This window comes from Phocoena phocoena, chromosome 5, assembly GCF_963924675.1.
Source record: "Phocoena phocoena chromosome 5, mPhoPho1.1, whole genome shotgun sequence".
NCBI classification, from domain to species: Eukaryota; Metazoa; Chordata; class Mammalia; order Artiodactyla; family Phocoenidae; genus Phocoena; species Phocoena phocoena.
The window spans coordinates 27,382,139-27,405,576 of NC_089223.1; the positions used below are offsets into that span (position 1 = coordinate 27,382,139).

General features: G+C 40.4%; 1 protein-coding gene across 2 annotated transcripts in view; it reads right to left on the reverse strand.

Annotated features, from left to right (window-relative positions):
• The window catches only part of NR3C2 (nuclear receptor subfamily 3 group C member 2), a 359,661-nt gene that overhangs the window by 108,904 nt on the left and 227,319 nt on the right, over positions 1 to 23,438 (reverse strand). For both annotated transcript variants that reach the window (XM_065878137.1, XM_065878138.1), the window contains exon 3: positions 6,372 to 6,488. In XM_065878137.1, coding sequence (XP_065734209.1) covers positions 6,372 to 6,488 — 117 coding nt within the window. The remainder of the gene's footprint in view (positions 1 to 6,371; positions 6,489 to 23,438) is intronic.

A 23,438-nucleotide genomic window follows, 5' to 3' on the forward strand; every position in this document is an offset into this window, starting at 1 on the left:
TTTATATTTTAGGAGCAGCTCTAAAAGACACACATAGATCATCCTCTTCAGATCACTGGCAGTAAAAGCAAAGTGATGAATTCACTTTTGGAGGAGGCTATGCAAAGCAGTACATTCTCATGTAAATAAAACCACGCCTCTTTGAGATCTATTATTAGGGGCTATTGCAGAGTGGTGGGCCCAGCCTGGGGCCAAAGAACTGTTCTTTTCCTTTTAATTTCTCTGTTGACATTCTCACATCTTCTGCTCTATTTTACTTTGCATGCGCCCTAAAGCTCAGCAGGATTTTAAAGAAAAGGGATAGCACCTGTAGGAAGAGGAAGGGAGTGGATCTAGAGAAAAGGGAAGAGGCATCTTATGGCTTTGGTTTCTGATAAATATAAACCTACTCATTCTTCTTCCTTCCACTTTCTAAGGGAGAGACTAGTTTGGGGACACGGTTAGGATTACATGCTAACCAGCTGACAGGATAGGAAAAAAAATATTCTAAAGTATTCTGAATTCCTGATGTCTTTAGAAGGCAGATGACTAATTTTGCTCCCAGAGTCATGACCATTCACTAACAGAAAATGTCTTTCAAGTACAGGGTTGCATCTGCTGTATCCCCCAAGAAAGGTAACAGGAAAGAAGGGTGAAGAAAAAGAGACTGCAGACCTGCTTTGCTAGGAAAACAGGGGTGAGATTGGAACATGCATAAAAAGGGTTTAATTTAAATCACATATTTCATTTAAAAAAATTGCTTCACATTAAAAGGTTAAACTTCATATTATCTCTTTTAATATAATAAAATTGCTTGCATTTCTTTTTGCCCAAATTGAAACGGAAAATGAAGCTTCAAAATAAATTATAAAAGAAAAATGGCAATGTATGTTACCACAACTGGACACTTAGTAAAAGTTAATTACTTAATCCAGGAACCAGAAGTAGTTAAAGTATAACTTGAACCTAAAGAAAATGCTGCTTTTATAAATATTAATTTCTACTCTGCCCATTTCTTTTTAACATCTTTATTGGAGTATAATTGCTTTACAATGGTGTGTTATTTCTGCTTTATAACAAAGTGAAGCAGTTATACATATACATATATCCCCATATCTCTTCCCTCTTGCGTCTCCCTCCCTCTCATCCTCCCTATCCCACCCCTCTAGGTGGTCACAGACCACCGAGCTGATCACCCTGTGCTATGCGGCTGTTTCCCACTAGCTATCTATTTTACATTTGGTAGTGTATATATGTCCATGCCACTCTCTCACTTTGTCACAGCTTACCCTTTCCCCTCCCCGTGTCCTCAAGTCCATTCTCTAGTAGGTCTGCATGTTTATTCCTGTCCTGCCCCTAGGTTCTTCGTGACCATTTTTTTCCCCCTAGATTCCATATATATGTGTTAGCATACGGTATTCGTTTTTCTCTTTCTGGCTTACTTCACTCTGTATGACAGATTCTAGGTCAATCCACCTCACTACAAATAACTCAATTTCGTTTCTTTTTATGGCTGAATAATATTCATTCAATATATATGTGCCACATCTTCTTTAACCATTCATCCGATGATGGACACTTAGGTTGCTTCCATGTCCTGGCTATTGTAAATAGAGCTGCAATGAACATTTTGGTACATGCTTCTTTTTGAATTATGGTTTTCTCAGGGTATATGCCCAGTAGTGGGATTGCTGGGTCATATGGTAGTTCTATTTTTAGTTTTTTAAGGAGCCTCCATACTGCTCCCCATAGCGGCTGTATCAATTCACATTCCCACCAACAATGCAAGAGGGTTCCCTTTTCTCCACACCCTCTCCAGCATTTTTTGTTTGTAGATTTTTTGATGATGGCCATTCTGACCGGTGTGCCTACCTGCCCATTTTTGACTCAGTTTTCAATGACCTCAAGATTCAAGGTAAGCTTTCTCTCTAGTAAAATGTTTTACCGAAATCCATAAAACCTACCCTGCATACCTAGAAACCAGCAACAAAGTATGCGGATTCTGTATCACGTACTACTGTGTCAGGCCTCACTTACAGACCATCACAGACACAAGAAAGAAACCTGGTGACACAGCTGCCATTAGTAGATAACCTGAGCTATTTTTAAAATGTCAATCTATAAACAGTGGACCCGTTTCATACAGAAGAGTGATGCTGGGTGTGTGCTTTGGTGCCAGGAACAGAGATCTCAGTTCTGGCTCTGCCACTACCCGGTGCTGGGGCCTTGGGCCAGTTCTTTACCCTCTCTGGGCCTCCATGAACTCACGTTTAAAATGGACAGGTTAAGAGTATGTATCACATGGTGTTATGTGATATTTAGAAGACACGACACGCATATAGAGGGCTTCGCTGAATTCTCAGAACAAAGAACCCTTAAAAATGCCAATTAATCATGCATTCACTCAACAAACAACTATTGAACACCTACTTTGTGCCAGGCACTGTTCTAGTTACTGGAGATAAAACAACGAACAAAAGAGACCAAAATTCCTCCCCTGATGGAATGTATATTCCAGCAGAAAATATCTCACAGTTAAACAGCGCTTACAATTATTTACTCTTATTGCTAAACCAGTGGGTCTCAATGCCACCCAGGGCATACTTAGCAAAGTTTAGAAACATTTTTTTTTTAATTTATTTATTTCTGGCTCTGTTGGGTCTTCATTGCTGCGTGGGCTTTCTCTAGTTGCGGTGAGCGGGGGCTACTCTTTGGTGTGGTGTGTGGGCGTCTCATTGTGGTGGGTTCTCTTGTTGCAGAGCATGGGCTCTAGGTGTGTGGATTTCAGTAGTTGTGGCTCACGGGCTCTAGAGCACAGGCTCAGTATTGTGGTGCATGGGCTTAGTTGCTCCACAGCATGTGGGATCTTCTCAGCCCAGGGCTCAAACCCGTGTCCCCTGCAATGGCAGGAGGACTCTTAACCACTGTGCCACCAGGGAAGCCTAGAAACATTTTTGGTTGTCACACTGGGGGAAAAGGGACAGCTACTGACATCTAATAGGTAGAGACAAGGAATGCTGATAAACATCCTACAACCCACAGGACGGCCCCACAGCAAAGACCTATCTGGCCCCAAATGTCAACAGTGCAGAGGTTGAGAAACTCTGTTCTGAAAGTTATGTATGGAGTCAGTTATGTATGGACTCAACACAACCCTATGAGGTAGGAACTATAAGTATGGCTACTTCGTTAGTATTTCATAGTAACTGATAGTAATGACATTTTATGAAGTGTGATCATACAGTATTTATAGTAATATTTACATAGTATATGTAAATATATAAGATTTGTAAAGCTATACAAAACTTGCACAGAGATACTTTAAAATATACCTCAGCAGTGTGTGTGTTTAAATTCAGATGGTAGATTTTACAAAACCGATTCAGAGTTCACTTTATGACCAACGGCTGTACCACTGTGCCATTTAGATGTTAATTGTTCATCTGGCCCGATCCTCGCTCACATGCTTCAGAAGGGGCTCTTTTGTGCCACATCTGCGCTGATTTGGACGTTAGAACAAGGAAGCAGTGTGGCACATCAGAACCTCCAGACCCGGGGTCCAGAAATCCAGATCTAGCTTCAGCATCTCACTGGCTGTGGCATCTTAGGGCAAGCAGCTTAACTTTTCTGGGCAACTGAGGTTCACCATCACCAACATGTGGGGCAATCGTGTCCCTCAGATCATGTGTGCAAGTGCTATGGAATCTGCAGTGAGAGTTTCCACCACCCACCACACCACCAACGCGTACTGAGACAGGTACTGACTTTTTTTCACTGTACCCTGACGCATTTACTCTTCTCCACAGCCTAGGAGGTAGGCACAAGCTGAAGGAAACAGGGGCATTGAAAGGTGGTAACCTGCCTCTGAGGTTACAAGTTCAGGAAGTGGCAGAACAAGGGTTCTCACCCAGGCAGTGTGGCTCCAGAGCCCGCCCTCTGGACCAGCATGGGCTGCTCTGGCTGAGTTCAAGCCACCCAGGACGCTCTCATAGGAGCAGTTCCACGTGGCCACAGCTCATCCACCTCTTGATTCCCAAGAGCTGCTCTGTTCTGCATGCAGCCATGTTCCTCCCTAGTCCTGACTAGTCAGGCAGTTGGTGCTTTCATCAAAGCAAAGAGTGAGATCTCTTTGTGTTTCTTTTCTGAATTACTTTATTTCTTTTAAATAGGTAACTCGTGTACACAATACACACATTAGTCCAATATGAAGTTCAAAGGCACAGAAGAATATACAGTGACAATTAATTTTCCTTCCTATCCTTGTCTCCCAGCTACCCAGTCCTTTCTGCTGAGACCACCACCACGACTAGTTTCTTGCATATCGTTCCAGAAAAGCTCTATACAATATATATTCTTTTCTGAAAGCAGATATACAACTTGTAGTATACGAAACATACTATTTTGCAACCTGATTTTTTCACTAAACAATATTTTGGAAATCAGTCTGTATAGAGCCCCCTTTATTCTTATTAGTGTCTGAGAGTATTCTATAATTTATTTCATCAGTTCTGAACAGATAAATATTTAATGTGTGTCTGATATTTAACAAGGCTACAATGAGCATCTTATGCATATATCATTTCTTACATTGCCAGAATATACTTAGGATAAATTCTTAAAAGTGGAATTGGTGAGTCAAAGGCCTTGTGCCTTTTTTTTTTTTTTTTTTTTTTGCGGTACGTGGGCCTCTCACTGTTGTGGCCTCTCCCATTGCGGAGCACAGGCTCCGACGTGCAGGCTCAGCGGCCGTGGCTCATGGGCCCAGCCGCTCCGCGGCATGTGGGATCCTCCCGGACCGGGGCATGAACCCGTGTCCCCTGCATCGGCAGGCGGACCCTCAACCACTGCGCCACCAGGGAAGCCCAGGCCTTGTGCCTTTTAACATTTTATTGAAATAGCTGAACTGCTCTCCATAGAGGTTGTGTCAATTTCTACTTCCACCTAAAATGCAGGAGATCAACACTGGGTTTCACTTTTATTTCTATACTCATCAAACAGTATATGATAAAAATGTTTTATCTTTGCCATTTGCAAGAAATTGTACCTCATATTTTAAATTTGCATTTCTCTTATTAGGATTAGATTGAGACTCTTTTCATGTGTTTCAAGAACCAATTGTATTTCTTTTATTATTCTTTTCCCTATGAATATTTTGTTCACATTCCTATTCTTTTCATTCTCATTTTTCTAATGAGTTGGTTTCTTTTTCTTATGGAATTAGACAAGCACTTTATGTGAGAAATAAACCCTTTGTCTATAAGCTGCAAGTATTTTCCCCCAGTTTTTTTATTATTTGCCTTTGCAGTAATATTTGATTTGTAAGTAGTATTGATTTCCTCCATTCTTTTCTCTTATAGCTTCTGGGTTTATTTAATACTCAAAAAGTATGAAATACTCCACTTGCAGAATATAAAAATATCCATGTTTTCCTTTAGTACTTCTGTGATAGCAGAATTTATTTTGGAGGATCATAGGAGTTTGGATTCAACTTTCTTGTTTTCCAGATGGCTTCGCAGTTGTCACAATAATTTCTATCGAATAACCTATCCTTTCCCCACTGATTTGAAATGCCAACTTTATTATATACAAAATTTTCATATTATTTGAATCTATTTCTTGACTTTCTGTTGATCTGACAATCCATAAACAAATACACAGACCATTTTAACTACTGTAGCTGTGTCATATGCTTTACTGTGTGGCAGAGCTAGTTGTCCTTATTATTTATCTTATCCAGAATTTTGCTGCCTGTTCTTTAGGAACTTAGAATCACCAAGTGGTATTTCTGTTGGGCTTGTGTTATATTCATAAAATAACTTAGAGAAAACTGATATCTTCAAGACGTTGAATCTCTCCACCCAGGGACGTTGTATACTTTTGTGTTTGGTTCAAGTCTTTACCTGCCCCACTCTTTTGGTGAGCTCCTGTAACATTTTTAAAGTTTTGTTATTTTGGGGTTTTTTGCTTTTTTTTTTCATATAGGTCTTCCTTTATTACATTTACTCCTAGAGTCAGGAATATATTCCTATCTGGTTAATGTTATCACTTATAGGTCTTATTTCTAAACAGACACAGTAATAAAAACTGTTAGCTATAGTTTTATGTAAAATATCAGTCATTTTTGTTTTGGTTATGCACCCAGTTCTTGAAACCTTAGCAAACTCAAGAGTTGAAAACTTCACTAGGACCACAGCCACATAGCGGACTTGTTTTCAACTCCTTCTTCTAAGAAATATTTTTCTCCTGAGATGTTTTAGCATAAATGTAGAACTTACTAGATTTTTAGAAATCTTTGCTTCATGTTAGCTTCATCTTCAATTTTGGGAGTACAGAGCCTAGTGGTGTCATATCCATCTTAACAACTCTTACTGAACTAAAACTACAAAACTTACCTCCCAAATTCATTCCAGCTTGAAGACACTTCTGAAGTCTGCAGGCAGGACAATTCTTCCGTCGAATCTTATCAATTATGCAATCGTTTCTTCCAGCACATAAATAGTTGTGTTGCCCTGAATAAAATAATAAAGAACAGTTGTTACAATAAAGACTATTATATTAATATAAAGTACTAATATGTACAATCAGGTAATGAAACATCCTCTTTCCTGCCTTGAAATCTCTTCTTCAAAAAAGTAGAAGGGAAACATGATTTGCGAATAATATAGGTACAGAAATGGTCAGTTTAACACAGCTGAGACTTTAGGTTACAGATGATAAGCTTAATGTTTATTTCCAATAGGTTCCCATAGAAGTAAAGCTGCACTCCTCACCGTTTGAATTTCTTGGCATGCACCCTTTCAGGAGATGGTGCACATTTCATTCAGCCATCACCCAGCACCAATCTAAACAAAGGCCCCACTGCAGGGTGTTTTTTTTTTTTTTAAATTTTATTGAAGTATAGTTGATTTGCAATGTTGTGTTCATTTCAGTTGTATGGCAAAGTGATTCAGTTATACATACATATACATTCTTTTTCATATTCTTTTCCATTATGGTTTATCCCAGGATATTAAATATAGTTCCCTGTGCTGTACAGTAGGACCTTGTTGTTTATCCAACCTATATATAATAGTTTACATCTGCTAACCCCAAACTCCCAACTGCTGTAGCTGTTTAAGCTCCTCTGCCTATCCACATTTACACACGTCATTTCAACTGGAAGACTTGCAAATTATACAACTAGAAATGTAGAATGATTTCATTTTGCAAGCCAAACTGGCACCAAAATAACTCAAATGCGGAATATGCTTGAGGAGCGGCATCTACTGGCAAAATGCAAAACTGTACCCTAGCTCTATTATTCATTTATGTATTCCAATAAATATAAAGTATCTACTGAACCTCCACTAGGGATCAGGCAGTATTAGACACACTGCGGAAACAGCAGTGAATAAGACAGACAAAAGTTCCTGTTCTCGTGACCCTACCATGAGGGAGAGACAGTCAACAGACAAGGTAAGTAGGTAAAATGTACAAGTGCTGGACAGTAATAGATGCTCGGGAGAAAAATGAAGGGAAGGGCACACGACATGGTGGAGGTGAGGAGGGTGTTGATATTTTAGAAAGAATGCAGGGGAAGCCTCGCTGGAAGGCGACTTTAAAATAAAGCTCTGAAGAAAAGGAAGGCGCTAACTATGTTGACATCTTGGGGAGAAAACAGAGTAGAGCAGAGGGAAAAGCAAATGAGGGAGGGCAGGGGTGGGGAGGAAACCTGGCATGTTTAAGGAACAGCCAAGGATGAAAGATGGAAATAATGTGTGAACAGTAAGAGGAGATGAGGAAAAAGGGCCAACGTGACTCAGATCATGTAAGGCCTTATAGATCATGTTCAAGACTTGGAGTAGATGGGAAACCATGGGCCTAGAGGGCTTTTAGCTGAAAAGCCACTTGATGTGATTTAAGTTTCACAGGATGGCTCTGGCCGCTGTATAGAAAACCGACTGCAGTGGACTGAGGACAGAAGCAGGGGGACTGGGGTAGCAGGCTGTCCCTATAATCCAGGGGAAGATGATGGTGGGTTGGTGATAAAAAGTGGTCAGGTTCTAGAGGCATTCTGAAGGTACAGCTGCTAGAATTTGCTGACAGATCTGAGAAAAAGGGGAGCTAAAGAGGCATTAAGATTCTTGGGTGGAACAATTAGAAAAATGGAACTGCTGTAAATTAAAATGAGGAAGACAGTAGGAGCACATGGCTTACGGGGAGTTACCCTGGCTCAGTATCGGACATGCTAACTTTGAGACACTTGAGGTGTATCTAAATGAAAGTGCCTGCGGGTTGGTTAGACACACAGGTCTGGAGTTCGGGAGAGGTCTGTGCTGGAGATGTAATCAGCTTGTGGTCATTATTTTAAGCCGTGAGACTGGATGAGATCATATGGAAACTGGAAAGGGAAGAGGTCTGAGGACTGAGTCATGGGGTCATTGAAAACATGCAGAAAAGCAGAGGGTGTCTCACTGATGACTGTAAAACAGGAAACAGGCTCTAAAGCCCTCCCTTCAGCCTAGTACCATCACACTCCCTTCGTTGAGAATTACTAAGTAAATGACAGCAAATACTCAATAAAAATAATGTGTACTGCCCAATGGTATTAAAACAATTTAATCTATAGCTCATTCTCAGTAACATTATGGTAAATATTAGTAATGATGATCACAATAAAACAACAGTAATAGAATAGGGAAATCTATCAAAGTGAAGAAATGCAACTCTACCATTATAATAATCTAATGACTTCTTAAAAAGATGCAAGGCTCTCAGCGAATATAAGTAGGTGTAGGTAAGTACACAAAGGCAATCGATACCCACGGTAAAGGCTATAACCGATTAATATAACATTTCATTTGCTGCACCATATCTTAAGAAGTTACCACTTTCAAAATAAAACTTCAAGGCCCTATTATAGCACTATTTTATTTAAGCCTTACAACAACCCTATGACACAGGTGAGGCGATTATTACTCCTATTCTTCACAAGAAGAAACTCACGTTAGAACTGGTAAAGTAACTTCCCCAAAGGGTGGAATTGGAAGCAGAATTCAGTAAGTCTGACAATGTTGCTGGGTCTTAAGGCCAGAGGCTTGTGTAAACATCAACATGCAATATAATTTACTGGTGGTCCAACAGGATGCTGGAACTGCTCTTTGGAAACAACCAGCAAAGGAACATTCTTTGAATGAGGCATACTCTATCACCCAGCATTTGCACTGGCAACCAGCATTATGTGTCTTCCTTCTATCATGGTGTGAAATTAAATACAAAACCAAAGATTTCATCTATAATTCACACTGAATTGAATAAAATTTAATGTCTAAAGAAACAACTAAATGTAACTTTAATTGGTTTCAATCCAACAATTATTTATTGGAAACCTACTATGTGTGCGAGGCCACAAAACATTTGCATCAGGGGTTGGGGTAGTCTACGGTTCTTTCCATTTCTGGTAATCTACAATAAAATGTGACAGCCTCTTAGTTGTAGGCATACAAGAATGCATAAGAAAGGGTCACTGTCTACTGTACACACTAGAAAACTTTCTTTTCTGGGTGTTCAAAAACAGACTTCTAAAAGCTGGGATTGTTTTATGAGGATTTCTCTTTAGTAAGCACCTTTTAAAAATTCAAGTTACTATAACAGCTGCAAAAAATTTCCTTCTAGGTACAATATATGAAATAGTATACCTGGTTTCTATCAGTCAGCATGGTTGCAGCCACTGATTCATCTTCCACAAGCAGGATGGAGAGCTTAAGAAACAGCTGTGGGCATGTGTTACTAGTTTTCGGACAATTATCTGTCACTTATATTTTTAATTGTGTAAACGTGAAAGACTTGAACTGCACCTACACAAACAGGTAATGTGTGTCCCATCCCTTAATCTATATTGAAAAACAAACAACCACCAAAAAACTGCAATGAAAACAAGAGAATGCATTTAGAAGATTTTAAAAACTTTTGATCATGTCCTTCTTTATTTTTTTTATTTTTATTTTTCTTGCGGTATGCGGGCCTCTCCCTGTTGTGGCCTCTCCCATTGTGGAACACAGGCTCCGGACGCGCAGGCTCAGCGGCCATGGCTCACGGGCTCAGCCGCTCCGCGGCATGTGGGATCTTCCCGGACCGGGGCACAAACCCGCGTCCCCTGCATCGGCAGGCGGACTCTCAACCACTGCGCCACCAGGGAAGCCCCATGTCTTTTTTTAAATACTGTGCTCTCCTAGTGTAAAAATAGCTAATTCAGAATAAGTCATACCCCAGGCTTTTGAGGGTAAGTAATTTTCTACTATAACATTAGTACTATATTAATAGGGCAGACAACCAGAATGCCGGGGACCAGACAGTGGAGGCTCTGAATAACAAGCTGGTGATGAGACTCCTGCTTACGGCATGTGAAGTCCAGAGCTGTATTTTAGAAACATTAACCTGAAGGTCATGTCCTAGATAGGCAGAATGGAAGTAGGGAACACTACTAACAGCCTACTTGGAAGTTCTCAGAGACGGCCTCTTTGCAAGTTAATAGTTATATATTAATCAGAACATATAGCCACCGGAATAATCCTGTGGATTAAAAAAAAAAAATGTCAGTGGTAAAGGAAACAAAGATTTATTTCTCATTCCACTTATATGTCCATTTGGGGAAGAATACCAGTTCTAGTAGTGGCAGAAAATCTTGAATCAGATAAGCCTGCTACAAAAAACAATTATAAACTGTCTACAAAAGGGGGGGAAAATATTTGAAGGCACTGGGGAGAAACCAAAAGAAAGGAGAGGCTGGAGGAAAACTGACTCTTGAAAAAAGAGAACCGCCCTAGACATGATTCATGTTTGAACGGCTTTTTTTCCTAAGGGCCTTAGACTCTTACACCCTTCAGTGGAGGCTGGATGGAAACCCTGCAACATCTTCAGTCCTACTGGCCTGAGAAGACAGAGAACAGGCTGTGGGACTTTTAGAACAGCTAAAAATTGAAGAAGGATAGATATTCTGGAAAGGAGAGGTGGACATATTAACTCCCCTCAAATTTTTGGCTGACCTGTGAGCTGAGCATGAGACTCCAAAGAGTGAGAATCCAGGGGTGAAACAATTTAAGGCTTGAAAGAGGCTGAGCAGGTATTTCAGCTATTACTAATCACAGGGTGACAGAGTTTGAATCCCACTAAATCAGAAGGACTCAATCAATACCTCAGGCTTCCCACTGAAATTGTAGAAGGTCCCTGCCTTTGGAGCAAATACTGTATCCTAGGATTAAGGCATTCACCTTAGGGTTAAAGGCACAACCAGAACAGACCTACCCTAAAAAAGCATACAGCAAAGGCCCCGTAAGTTCAAAGTGATTTGTCAGTAATTTAATTGATTACAGAACAAAACTCAATATTCTTCAGAAAAATATAACAGAATCTGGAGTCTCCAGGATGTCTAGAATACAATAATAATTACTAGAAAAATGCAAACCAGAGTCAATAGAAAAAGTCACTAGCAACAGACTCACAAATGACCCAGAGGTTGAAATTTCCAGATAAAGATTTTTAAACAGACTATACTTGTTAGACTATACAAGAAAATATGAATAAAAGGGTTAAAGAAATGGAGACTCTCAGAAGAGATGTGGAAACGATAAAAAACAAACACAAATGGAAATCAAAGAACTACAAAATAATGTCTAAGATATTTTTGGTTGAAATTAACAATATATTGGACATTAACAAAAAAAAATCAGTGAAATTAAAGAAACAGAGATATAAAAACTAAAGCACAAAGAGAAAACATTAAAAGATAAAAGGAGGGCTTCCCTGGTGGCGCAGTGGTTGAGAATCTGCCTGCCAATGCAGGGGACACGGGTTCAAGCCCTGGTTTGGGAAGATCCCACATGCCGTGGAACAGCTAGGCCTGTGAGCCACAATTACTGAGCCTGTGTGTCTGGAGCCTGTGCTCCGCAACAAGAGAGGCCACGATAGTGAGAGGCCCGTGCACTGCGATGAAGAGTGGCCCCACTTGCCCCAACTAGAGAAAGCCCTCGCACAGAAAAGAAGACCCAACACAGCCATAAATAAATAAATAAATAAATAAAATTTAAAAACAAAACAAAAAAAAGATAAAAGGAAAAGGCATCCGGGGCCTATAGGACAACATTAAGTAATTTAATGTATGTGTAGCTGGAGTTCCAGAAGGAGAGAGATAATAGGTCAGAAAAATATATATAAAAATTTCCTACAAATTTAGAAAGCTTAGCAAATGCCCCAAGAGATAAAGAAAATCACTATGGCACAACACGGTTAAATTGCTGGAAAAAAATATAAAGATTCTTAAAAGCATCCAGAACAACAATGACAAAATTACATCACATTAAGGGGAACAAGGATAAGAGTAATAAGTGAGGTCAGAAGACAAAATATAATACCTTTAAACTCAGAATAACCAATGGAAACATTTCTCAAAATGAAGGTAAAATAAAGACATTTTTGGATAAACTAAAGGTAAAAGAATTTGTTGCTAGTAGAATCACATAAGAAAAGCAAAGGAAGTCCTTTATGCTGAAGGGAAATGATACCAGAGAGAAATACGGATGTACATCAAAGAAAAGAATTAGAAATGATGAATAGAGAGTAAAATTTTAAAGAAATTTTCTTTCTTTTCTTAAATTCTTCAAAAGTCAAATTACTATTTAAAGCAAAATAAAAAATGTATTATGGGATTTGTAAAAAAATAAAATGTGTATAAGTAAAATACCTAAAAACATAGCACAAAGGATAGGACGAGATATAAATGGAATTTTACTGCTATAAATTTCTTACATTACACTTGAAATGGTATAAATTATTCAGGGTAGACTATGGTAAGTTAAGAGTACATTCTGTAATCCCTCAAGCAATGGTTCTCAAAGTATGGTCCCTTGCCAAGAAGCATCAGCATCACCTAAGAATTTAACAGAAATTTAAATCCACAGGCCTAATTCCAGACCTACTAACTCAGAAACTTTGGAGCAGGGCCTAGAAATCTGTGTTTTATATAACCCTTCAGGTGATTCTGTTGCACAATAATGTTTGAGAAATACTACCATGAAGCAACCACTAGAATAACACTAAGTGTAGCTCAAGGGACAATAAAGATATAAAATGGCATACTAAAAAAATATTCAACCCAGAAAGGACAGAAAAGGAAAAATGGGGGAACAAATAAAAGAGGAAACAAAAAGAAAATGAACGTCAAGATAAGAGATATAAATTCAAGTACAGCAATATTTACACTAAATATAAATGGTGTAAACACTCCAGTTAAAAGTCAAAGATGGCAGACTGGATTTCAAAAAGGCAAGACTCAAGTGTGTGTTATGATGCATTTTAAATATAAAGGCACAGACAGGGTGGAGGCTAAAAGATGGAAAAATATATGCAATAAAAAAATGCAAGCATAAGAAAGATGATGTGGCTACATTAAAGTCAGATAAAGTAGACTTCAAGAGAAAAACTGTCACAAAAGATAAAGACTATCACTTCATAATTATTAAATTAGGATATAACAGCCCTAAATATCAATGCATCTAATAGTAGAGCTTCAAAATTCATCAACTAAAAATTAGTCAGAACTAAGGGGAAAAGATGCAAATCCAAAATCATAGTTGGAGATTTAAAAACCCCTCTCTCAGCAACTTATAGAACAATCACTATCTAGAAAATTAGTGAGGATACAGAAGATTTGAACAATATTAGCAAAAACCTTGACCTAATTAACATTTAGGTCACACAACTGCACAATACACATGTTCTTTTCAGGTACACATGAAATATTCACTGAGACAGACTGTATCCTGAGCTATAATACAAATCTAAAATTCTAAATAAAAGGATTGAAATAATGTACAATATGTTTTCTGACCACAAAGGAACTAAATGAGAAATTAATAACAATGATATCTAAAAAAGCCCCATATTTGAAAATTAAGCAACATACTTCAAAAATTTTATGGGTCAATGAAGAAATCAACAAGGGAAATTACTGAAGGTTTCAAACTGAATGATAATGAAAACTCAACATATCAAACTTTGTTGGATACATCTAAAGCAGTACTTTCAGAATTTTTAGCTGTATATATACTTCAATTAGAAAAGAAGAAGGGTTTAAAATTGATGATCAAAGATTCTACCTTAAGAAGCTAGAAAAAATAAAAACTAAGCCCAAAGCAAATGGAAGGAGTGAAATAATAGTGAATGAAATGAAATGAAAAAGAAAAAGGCAACAGAGAAAAATCAACAAAGGTAAAAGTTGGGTTTTGGTACATATTAATGAGGCAACGGCAGAGAGTCTGCGAATTCTGTTCCACGTGTTCTCACCCTGGGCCCCAGGCTGATGGGGCAGCCACCATAGTGCGTATTGAGAGTCTCATGGCAGAGCAGCTATAGAATCTGACTTAGGAAATCTACTGCTCCAGCCCAGAGTGGGCAACTCATTCTTCATTGTTCAGATGTAGTCCAGTGACCCGCACCTAACTGCATGGGAGGATGGAACTGTCATCTCACCTTGTGCCCAGAAGACAAAGAGCTGGAAATATATGGGGAACCTCACTGAAGACTACCTCCATGAAGGGGAAATGAGAACACAAAATTCAGCCTCCATATTACTTCCTCTCAGAAGTATTAAAATATTTACATTATTGCTTTTTTAGGGACAAATTAATTTTAATGGATGAAGTTGAGGCCTCTTTCCATAAATAGCTAAATTTTTCAAAACATTATTGAGAAGCTACCAGTACCTAATACATTTTTTTTGAGAAAAAAAAAAAATCTATGGGCTATTTTAATAAAGAATGTAATCCAGTGACCACTCCACCCCTAAGTCCCCAAACCCACAACCTACTTTCTCAATGTCAGTACACTAATATGCATACATACTCAAGAATCTGTACAAAAAATCAGAAACTAAATAATTTAAAACCTTATTGGGTAAATGCAAATATCCCACAATTTTCAAATTGATTGTATTTCCTCATCAAAATATAGAGTAAGTTCTGTCTAGTTAGCTGGTAGCAAGCACTGTGATAGATACTCCAAAGAAAAAAATGCACAATTCCACAACATGGAGAGAAATAAAAGCTTAAAATAAATGGGATATGACAAAGATTCCAAAATATTCCTTTGAAATAAAACTTTTGTACAAAACGGCTGAACCTCCATCTGTAGGCACTAAGGCACTCCACTAGAAACACTATGGAGAATTAGTCTACAAGCTAATTGAGAAAGTAGAGATACGGTACAAACAGCATCCTGCTTGACACAGAGCTGCTACTACATGTATGAAACTCAGGACTTACCTGTTCATACAGAATGTTGTATATAGACACAAACCTGCAGTAATGAATGTTCACACAAGACCTACTGGCTCCTAAGTAACTGGTTCACTAAAGACCCATACACACAAATCATTTCTGCCCCATCTCCAGCACCATACCTTTTAGATCCCCGCCTCTACCCACACACCAATTAAGAAAAAGAGCTCTGAGGATTTGCAAAGCAGCAGAAAGGCAGAAACAGCTTAAACCAAGGTCAGAATCCCAGGCAGGATGTTTGTACCTTCTTGGTGTCCTAAATACTTCCCCTGTAAGGTCCGAATCACCCTTCACGTAAGTTGGTTAGGTTGCCTTAAATCAAAACTATTACAGAGTCATTCAGATGTAAAAGCATCCTGTTTAAGATTGAAAATCTGTCCAGCAGGGCTCAGGGAACTCTAGCCACTCATCCATCTGTGTATACTAGTTCAACACATCTCCTGCCTGAGGTAGTGGTCGCTTTTTGGAGCAAAGGAAGTCTTTCTAGAAAACAGAAAGCTGTCAAGGTTACAGTAAACTTGGATGGGGCACCAGGAGGATTAGTTAGTACATGTATAAAATTAATGTACAGGGAAACCACAAGTACTCAGATCAAAAGGGAAATGCCTATAGATTTAAAAAAACCAAAGCCCAAAACAACCAAAGTTGAGTTCAAAAACAAAAAAACAAATCAGGGCTTCCCTGGTGGTGCAGTGGTTGAGAGTCCGCCTGCCAATGCAGGGGACACGGGTTTGTGCCCCGGTCTGGGAAGATCCCACATGCTGCAGAGCGGCTAGGCCTGTGAGCCATGGCCACTGAGCCTGCGCGTCCGGAACCTGTGCTCCGCAATGGGAGAGGCCACAACAGTGAGAGGCCCGCGTACCACAAAAAAACAAACAAAAAACAAAAGCATCATTTTTTTCCAACTATGATATTGCTTTTAACTGTCAAATAATTCAGTGTTTAAAGTTAGTTTCATTCTTTAAAAAGTTACTGAACCCAATACAAATTATCTTTTAAAACTGTCAATTACTTTGAAATCAAGAACCAACTTTTTGTTATACTTGGGCTGGTCCCAAATGAGAAAATACAGATTGGGTGACATATGGATCTTGCCTCAAAGCATCAATAATGCTAGAATGGAAAAGGTGGAAACATGGAAGGCGGTAGGGAGAAGACAGTAGGAAGGGCATGATTTTGTAACCAGATACACCTGGGCTCCAATCCTACCTCAGTCAACAGGGAACTATGAGATTCTCAGCCAAGTTGTTTAATGGTTCTGAGCCTCAGCTTTCTGATCTATGATATGGACACAGTAATGCCTACTTTGTAGGTTGCTAAATGGATTCAAACTATTATAGATAAACAAGAAGCACAAAGCCTGGCCTGAGGTACTCAAAAAAAAAAAAAAAAAAAAAGGTGATAGTTATCATCCATCATTCATTTGGTTAGGTCTTAAAAAAAATATATGAGAAAATCCAAAGAACAAACACAGTCAACTCTTAAATATAAGTGAGTAAAGATTTTCCTGTGGGAGCAACTATGACCACTGAATTAAGAAGGTTTCTAGATGAAAAGGGTCCACTTGAGACACGACAAATACTACTCAGCTCTGATCTCATCTTCAAGCCTTAACTTTTTCTAAAGGCTGGCAAGGATGTGAGAATGGTGAACTATATCCTTTTAAGGTAAACACAGGACAAAAAGCCAGGACTCTCTGATCTGTTTGCAACTCAGCTAAGAATTCTACAGCAGTGTCCAAGACTGTAAGAGTGGTGTAAGATGCTGGCAAGTTATAACTCCCCTGCATTATTGTCCCTCATCTCCCCTGTCTGTTTTCGGTTACACCTTAATATCCAAACTCTTAAAAGTCGGTAGGTACACATGTTCAGGGGCAGAAGGAAAGGTGAACCCGGGAGACTGAATTCCATTCTGCCAGATGGGGGTAGCAGATACATAGGGGCAAGCAGATTGAGGACCAAAGACCCTTGCAAAGAAGCAAAATAGGTTCTGGGATTAACTGATTTTATTGAAGTAGACTTGATTTACAATGTTGTGTTAGTTTCAGGTGTACAGCAAAGCGATTCATTTATACATACATATATATATTTTTTTTTACAGATTCTTTTCCTTTATAGGTTCTTACAATATTGGGTATAGTTCCCTGTGCTACACAGTAGGTCCTTGTTGGTTATCTATTTTATATATAGTAGTGTGTATATGTTAATCCCAAACTCCTAATTTATTCCTCCCCCCACCCCTTTTCCCTTTAGTAACCATAAGTTTATGTCTGTGATTTAAAATGAGTTCCCAGACCATGATTTAATTCCATTGAATCCTCTCCATGGTCACCAGTACCTTCTCCCCTTATTTCAGGCTCTCTTGGTTAAACTTCTAAATTAGGAATTTTGAACTCTTGCTTACTATTCATATGACCTCAGACAAGTGACTCAACCTTTCTGTCCATCAGTTTTCTCCTTTGTTAAATGGGAATTACCCAGATGCCTATCATGAGTGCCTATCATGAATTACCTCATGAGTTCCCCCGAAGATTAATACACTACACACGGCACTGGAACAGTCGCTGGCCTCCAGTAAGGATCCAATGAATGGTAGTTGTTATCACTGTAGTATTGCTACTGTCACGTGTTACTGCTGTTATCACACATTACTGCATATTATCTTCATTACCTCAATGGACCTGTAATGAGTCTACCTGCCTCTACTATTTCCCCATTTCTAAATCAAAGGAGTCTTAAACTTCAAAAGCTTTCTAAAAAAATTAACTCTCGGGCTTCCCTGGTGGCACAGTGGTTGAGAGTCCGCCTGCCGACGCAGGGGACACGGGTTCGTGGCCCGGTCCGGGAGGATCCCACATGCCGCGGAGCAGCTGGTCCCCTGAGCCATGGCTGCTGGGCCTACGTGTCTGGAGCCTGTGCTCCGCAGCGGGAAAGGCCGCGACAGTGAGAGACCCACGTACCACAAATAAAATAAAATAAAATAAAATAACTCTCACACAGACCTCAACTTGTTAAAACAGGGAAAGAAGAGCTACTCTGGTTGAAACGAATGTAAGGGAGCTTCCCGGGGCTGGCCTCCACTTTGTACCCGGTCAGTGGTCCAGGAGGTACCCACTGGACCCCTAGGGCTCCTCTGAGCCCCCATCTTCCATACAGCCTGCACAGTGATCCTTCTGAATCACAGATCTGATGAGCGCATCCTTCTGATGAAAGGCCTTCTAAGGCCCTTCACTACTTAAACTCTCAAGTTCAAACTCTTACCCACCTTATTCAAAGTGACACCGGGCCTCTGGAGCACAAGGAGGGGAGATGGGAAGGTGGGCAGAGCTCAACGATGCTCTTACCAAAACTTACTGCCATTTCGGGAAAAGTAAGCAAAGCTTGGATCAGAGGCATTTGATACGGTAGCACTGGATCGTTACTTTCATTGGTGTTTTTACTCTTGGTGTTTCATTATCATTGGGATGAAAGACAATATATTTTGAGGCATATCTTAACAAAATGGAAAAACTCAGAAGATTGGTCGCTCTGTATATCTGTATCCCTGTTCACATGTACAGACACGTAGGTTGGTCCTGGATCACGAACACCATCTATAGAGACATCCTAAGGCTGCAGATGGGTCGTGCAGCCTGGAGGCAGGCCCCTGCCTGGCTGACGCACCTGGGTGTTCAGCCGTACTTTGGGGCAGCACCTGTGGCACGTGTTCCCCATCAGCTCTTTTTCTGACCTCAGAAAGGAGTGTCCTATTCCTGCTCTTCTCTGACTCCACTGATCTCATATCCAGCGCTATCTGTGGGTACGCACACTCTTTCAAGTCCCCAGCAATGTTCTGTGCCTCCAACTACATCGTCTGGAAATACTCTATCTCCTTTTCTTCCACGTGGGAGCTAAGATAAGGATGACTCACAATCCAGGTCGCCCCTTTTTATCAAGTAAAATACTAAAGTTCTCAGGTCAGATTAGATATGGAGAGGACCAGGTTCTAGAAGCCCCCAAACCATCATGAACACCTACAAATACCTTTTAGAATCTACAAGAAAGAGGCGTGGAGAAAGAGGTGGTTGAACTTGATCCTATGAGCGGGCACTTCACCAGGCAGGAAATTTAAGTGATTTCAGACTGAACAGACTGCCCCAAATTCCATGTGTTGAAAAAAATGACTTCTCATCACACCGAATATTGACATTTGGCCCTACCCAGCATCCCAGATCCCCTCCCATGCCCTCAGAGAAGCTGTGCCTGGGGCCTCAGATCGGGTATCCCGGAGAGGACCGCTTCTGTCCCCACCCCCAGCCTGATGTCTCCTTCCAGGCGGAGGCAGCTGCACGGATGCCACACGTCAGGCCCCTCTCCATTTCCTTTACTCACGCTGCCTTGACTAGTAAGTCTGAGAAGATCTGACTTGCTTGTCTCAGCACCATTCTCCTCCTCATGCGGGAGGGCTCCCTCAGGGAGCAGGTGCAGCGTCCAGTGGTGGGGGCCTGCCCTGACCCAGCACTGCCTGTCCTCGTATCTAATTTTTTTTTTTTTTAAGGCAGGTTAGAAAGTAATTTTGCTACATTTATTTATGCTCGTTCAGTCCCCCAAACCTTTCCCACAATGTTATTGGATAAAAACTGCAGGAATATCACACAAATTATAAACTCAAGATGTGCAAATGGTTTTTTCTGTTTTTTTTTTTTAGTTTATTTTTGGCTGCGTTGGATCTTCGCCGCTGCACGCGGGCCCCCTCCAGTTGTGGCGAGCGGGGGCCGCTCTCCGCCGCAGTGCGCGGGCCTCTCACCACGGTGCCCCCCCACCCCCACTGCGGAGCACAGGCTCTATGCACGCAGGCTTCAGTAGTTGTGGCATGCGGGCTCAGTAGTTGTGGCTCGTGGGCTCCAGAGCACAGGCTCAGTAGTTGTGGCGCACGGGCCTAGTTGCTCTGCGGCACGTGGGATCCTCCCAGACCAGGGCTCAAATCCGTGTCCCCTGCACTGGCAGGCGGACTCCCACCCACTGCACCACCAGGGAAGCCAGGGAGTAGGCCCCTCCCCCTGCCTTTTTTGCTCTTACCATTAAACCATATCCTTCAACCTATTTAACAAGAACAAAAAAGCTGATATTTTATCTTCCACCCACCACTTTGTTTTATTTCTCCGTTTCCTCAGAATCCAGGTGGGGAAAGAACCCCAGAGACAGGTCCTGAGACCCAGACCTCAACAACAGGGACAGATACCTAGTGGGCTTCCAAGTGCAAATCCTGCAACCAGGATCCTATGGTCCCTTCCACCCACCTCCCTGGAATCTTGCTTCTGGAATCTTGCTTCAGGATCCCTGACTCCCCAGAACTGCAGCTTCTTAAAAGGCAGGGAACCCAGAGGATGTGGTCGCTGTGGAAATCCAACTTAGGGTGCAAGTCTCTTGATGACGGTTAAGGCAGATTTTAAACCCTCCTCCGTTGTTATTTTTGTTTCCCTTTTAAAAAACAATCCGTCAATGACATTTCACCAAAGAATCTTATTTTCCTTTAAAACCTTATTTTCATGCTTACTGTGCTACGTGAGATGTAATTTTCTTTTTCACACCTTGAAGCTACCAGAGAATTTAACTCAAAGGGACAGAAACATGAAATAGGTGAATATTCATCACTCTCTGAACGATATGTTGCTCAATAATTTGTTATACGCCCAAAGCCTTTAGCCAAACCCGATGGTTTTGTTGTTGCCGTTCCTTAAAACATGGGAACTCGGCATGTTAGCAGCAAACTAAACTTTTTAAGAGTCTTTTTCACTTAACGATCCCTGATGGATGCTCTAGAATAACCAGATCTTACATACAATGTGGTTTCCTTTTTCCAAAAATCTCATTCAGTTTCAGCCTCAGAAAGGCAATTTCATCAAATTCCTTTTAAAATTAACTTCTTGCTTAAATCTCTTTTTCATGTTTAGAGGTCCATGTGTTGTCCTGCTGGAGGATTTTTTTTTTTTTTTAAAGCAGTTGACAACTGCCCAGCAACAGCAGCCTGGGTTTGCAGTCACTATTTTGGGCTACATCACATGGCACTTACATAACCTTGTTTAACTGCTCTTGAACTGGTTTGAGCAACCTGGGAAACAGATTAGGGCGGTCCCAGCAAATTCCCGCACTGCAGATTCTGATGGGTGAGTTCCCATCCCCCCCCCCCCACATCTTATACTGCTGCCTGGTGAGTGAGAGGGTGTCCCAAAAGGACTGGTTACTCATTGCACGAGCCAGCTAAAACATTTGACAATTAACTGCCTCTGTTCAGTTAAAACCAGTCCCGTCTGCCCATAATAAACCCATGAACAAGGATCCCCTGCTGCTCAGCTTTATGAGTGAGCCTGGATTAACAGGCTCTAAAATGCCAGAGTTGGGGGCGGGGGGTGGGGGGGGAACTCACTTGAGAAGTAAGTGGTGCCTCTGCCACCACCTTTAAACACAGATCTTTTGAAGTTACGATTTTGGGATTCTAAGATGTTAATTTAGAAGGCAGATTGGACTTATTTTTTCCCTGTGGTGTTTTAAGAGTTCTTCCCATGTGGGTAAGCACAAAATTCCAGGACAAACATTCTTCTCAGTGTGAAAGGTGTTAGTTTTTTAAAAAATATATAACTTCTAATTATCATGATTTAAATTTTAGGCCTGCTGCATATTTTAGTGAAAGATAATCAAAGAAAATACTATACGGCAAAAGCCAAGTGCTATAAGCTTTTAACCCGGAGAAACATGTATTATGATGTGTAATAAGAAAAGACAAGTTATCGCCATGGAACAAGGAACGTTTTTTCAGGAGGCATGACTTACATCCTACACATTCAATAGTAAGAATTTAACCTAGTTGTACTTGGCTATGCAAAAACATCTGTTATCTAGATAAACTAATAAGTTATTCAGGGTAATGGGCAAGGAGCTAACATTTGTTGAATTCCTATTATGTGACAGGTGCTTTCCCAATCATATAATTTAATCCTTAATTTAAAAATCCTATCCGGGGGTGGCGGGCTCTGAGATTGGTCATATTATCCCCATTCTGTCAATAAAGACACAGAGAGGTTAAATCATGTGACTAGCTTAGCTGGGATTTGTACTTGGAACTCTTTCATTACAGCACTTGCCCTTTCTATGGTTTCATACATATTAGAAGTATCCTTAAGAGAGTTCTACCTAGAGGGTAATATGGAACAGAAACAGAACCTTTGCAGTGAAAAATATTTAGGTTGCCATATAATGGATAAGTCTCACATGGAAACATCACTCATCACTCTGGCAGGTGGAAGAGGAAACTGCATGAATACAGGCTTACCCAGAAATCCAAGACTCAACTGAAATATGCATAGGATGACAAACTTACGTACTAACTAATCCACCTCTTTCTGCCTGATCCAAAGGTACCTCTAAACCCCAGACCTCGAAGCAGACATGTGCACAGCCCTGCAGAAGTGAAAACTCCTGTGTGCTGGCTTCTTCGTGATCAGATTTCATTCATTCTTGCCCAACCGGTGAATCTCCCAAGATCTCAAAAGTAGAAATGAGACCTGGGCAGACAGAAGGGACTCTGGTTTAGCTACTCTGGCCTCAAACTATTTGTTAAGATTTGAAGGTCTCAACACAGCTCAGCGGGTCATTAGGTGCCATCTCAGGGATAGCCCGGTTTCTAAACACCCTTAGAGCTTGAAACTCAAATGAAACCCAGATGAACATCATACTGGTGATAGAGCACAATGGTATCATAAACTTCTATCAGCAATCTAAATTTTTGAAAGGAAAGAAATTATGACATCATTTGATATCAGTTTGTTTTGGTCATACGCACATACACACACATCAAATTAGAGTAGGTTTGGGTATATAATGACGTAGTGCATGCACATGGTACAGAATTCAAGAAGCGCTAGGGGTCATAAGGTGAAAAGGTCCTCTGTCCCTCCCCTGTCCTCTAGGCACCCGTTCCCTTCCCCAGAGGCTATCACTGTTATCAATGACTCTGTATCCTTCCAGAGGTTTTCTAGGACACGTTTTTTTAACCACAGTAAATCTGTTCTGTTTGTTAAGTTAGGCATTATTAATTCAATGTCTGCTTGCTCTTTTATTAATTCAATAAATAATTATTGGGTGGCTATTACATGCCTGTCACCGTCATCAG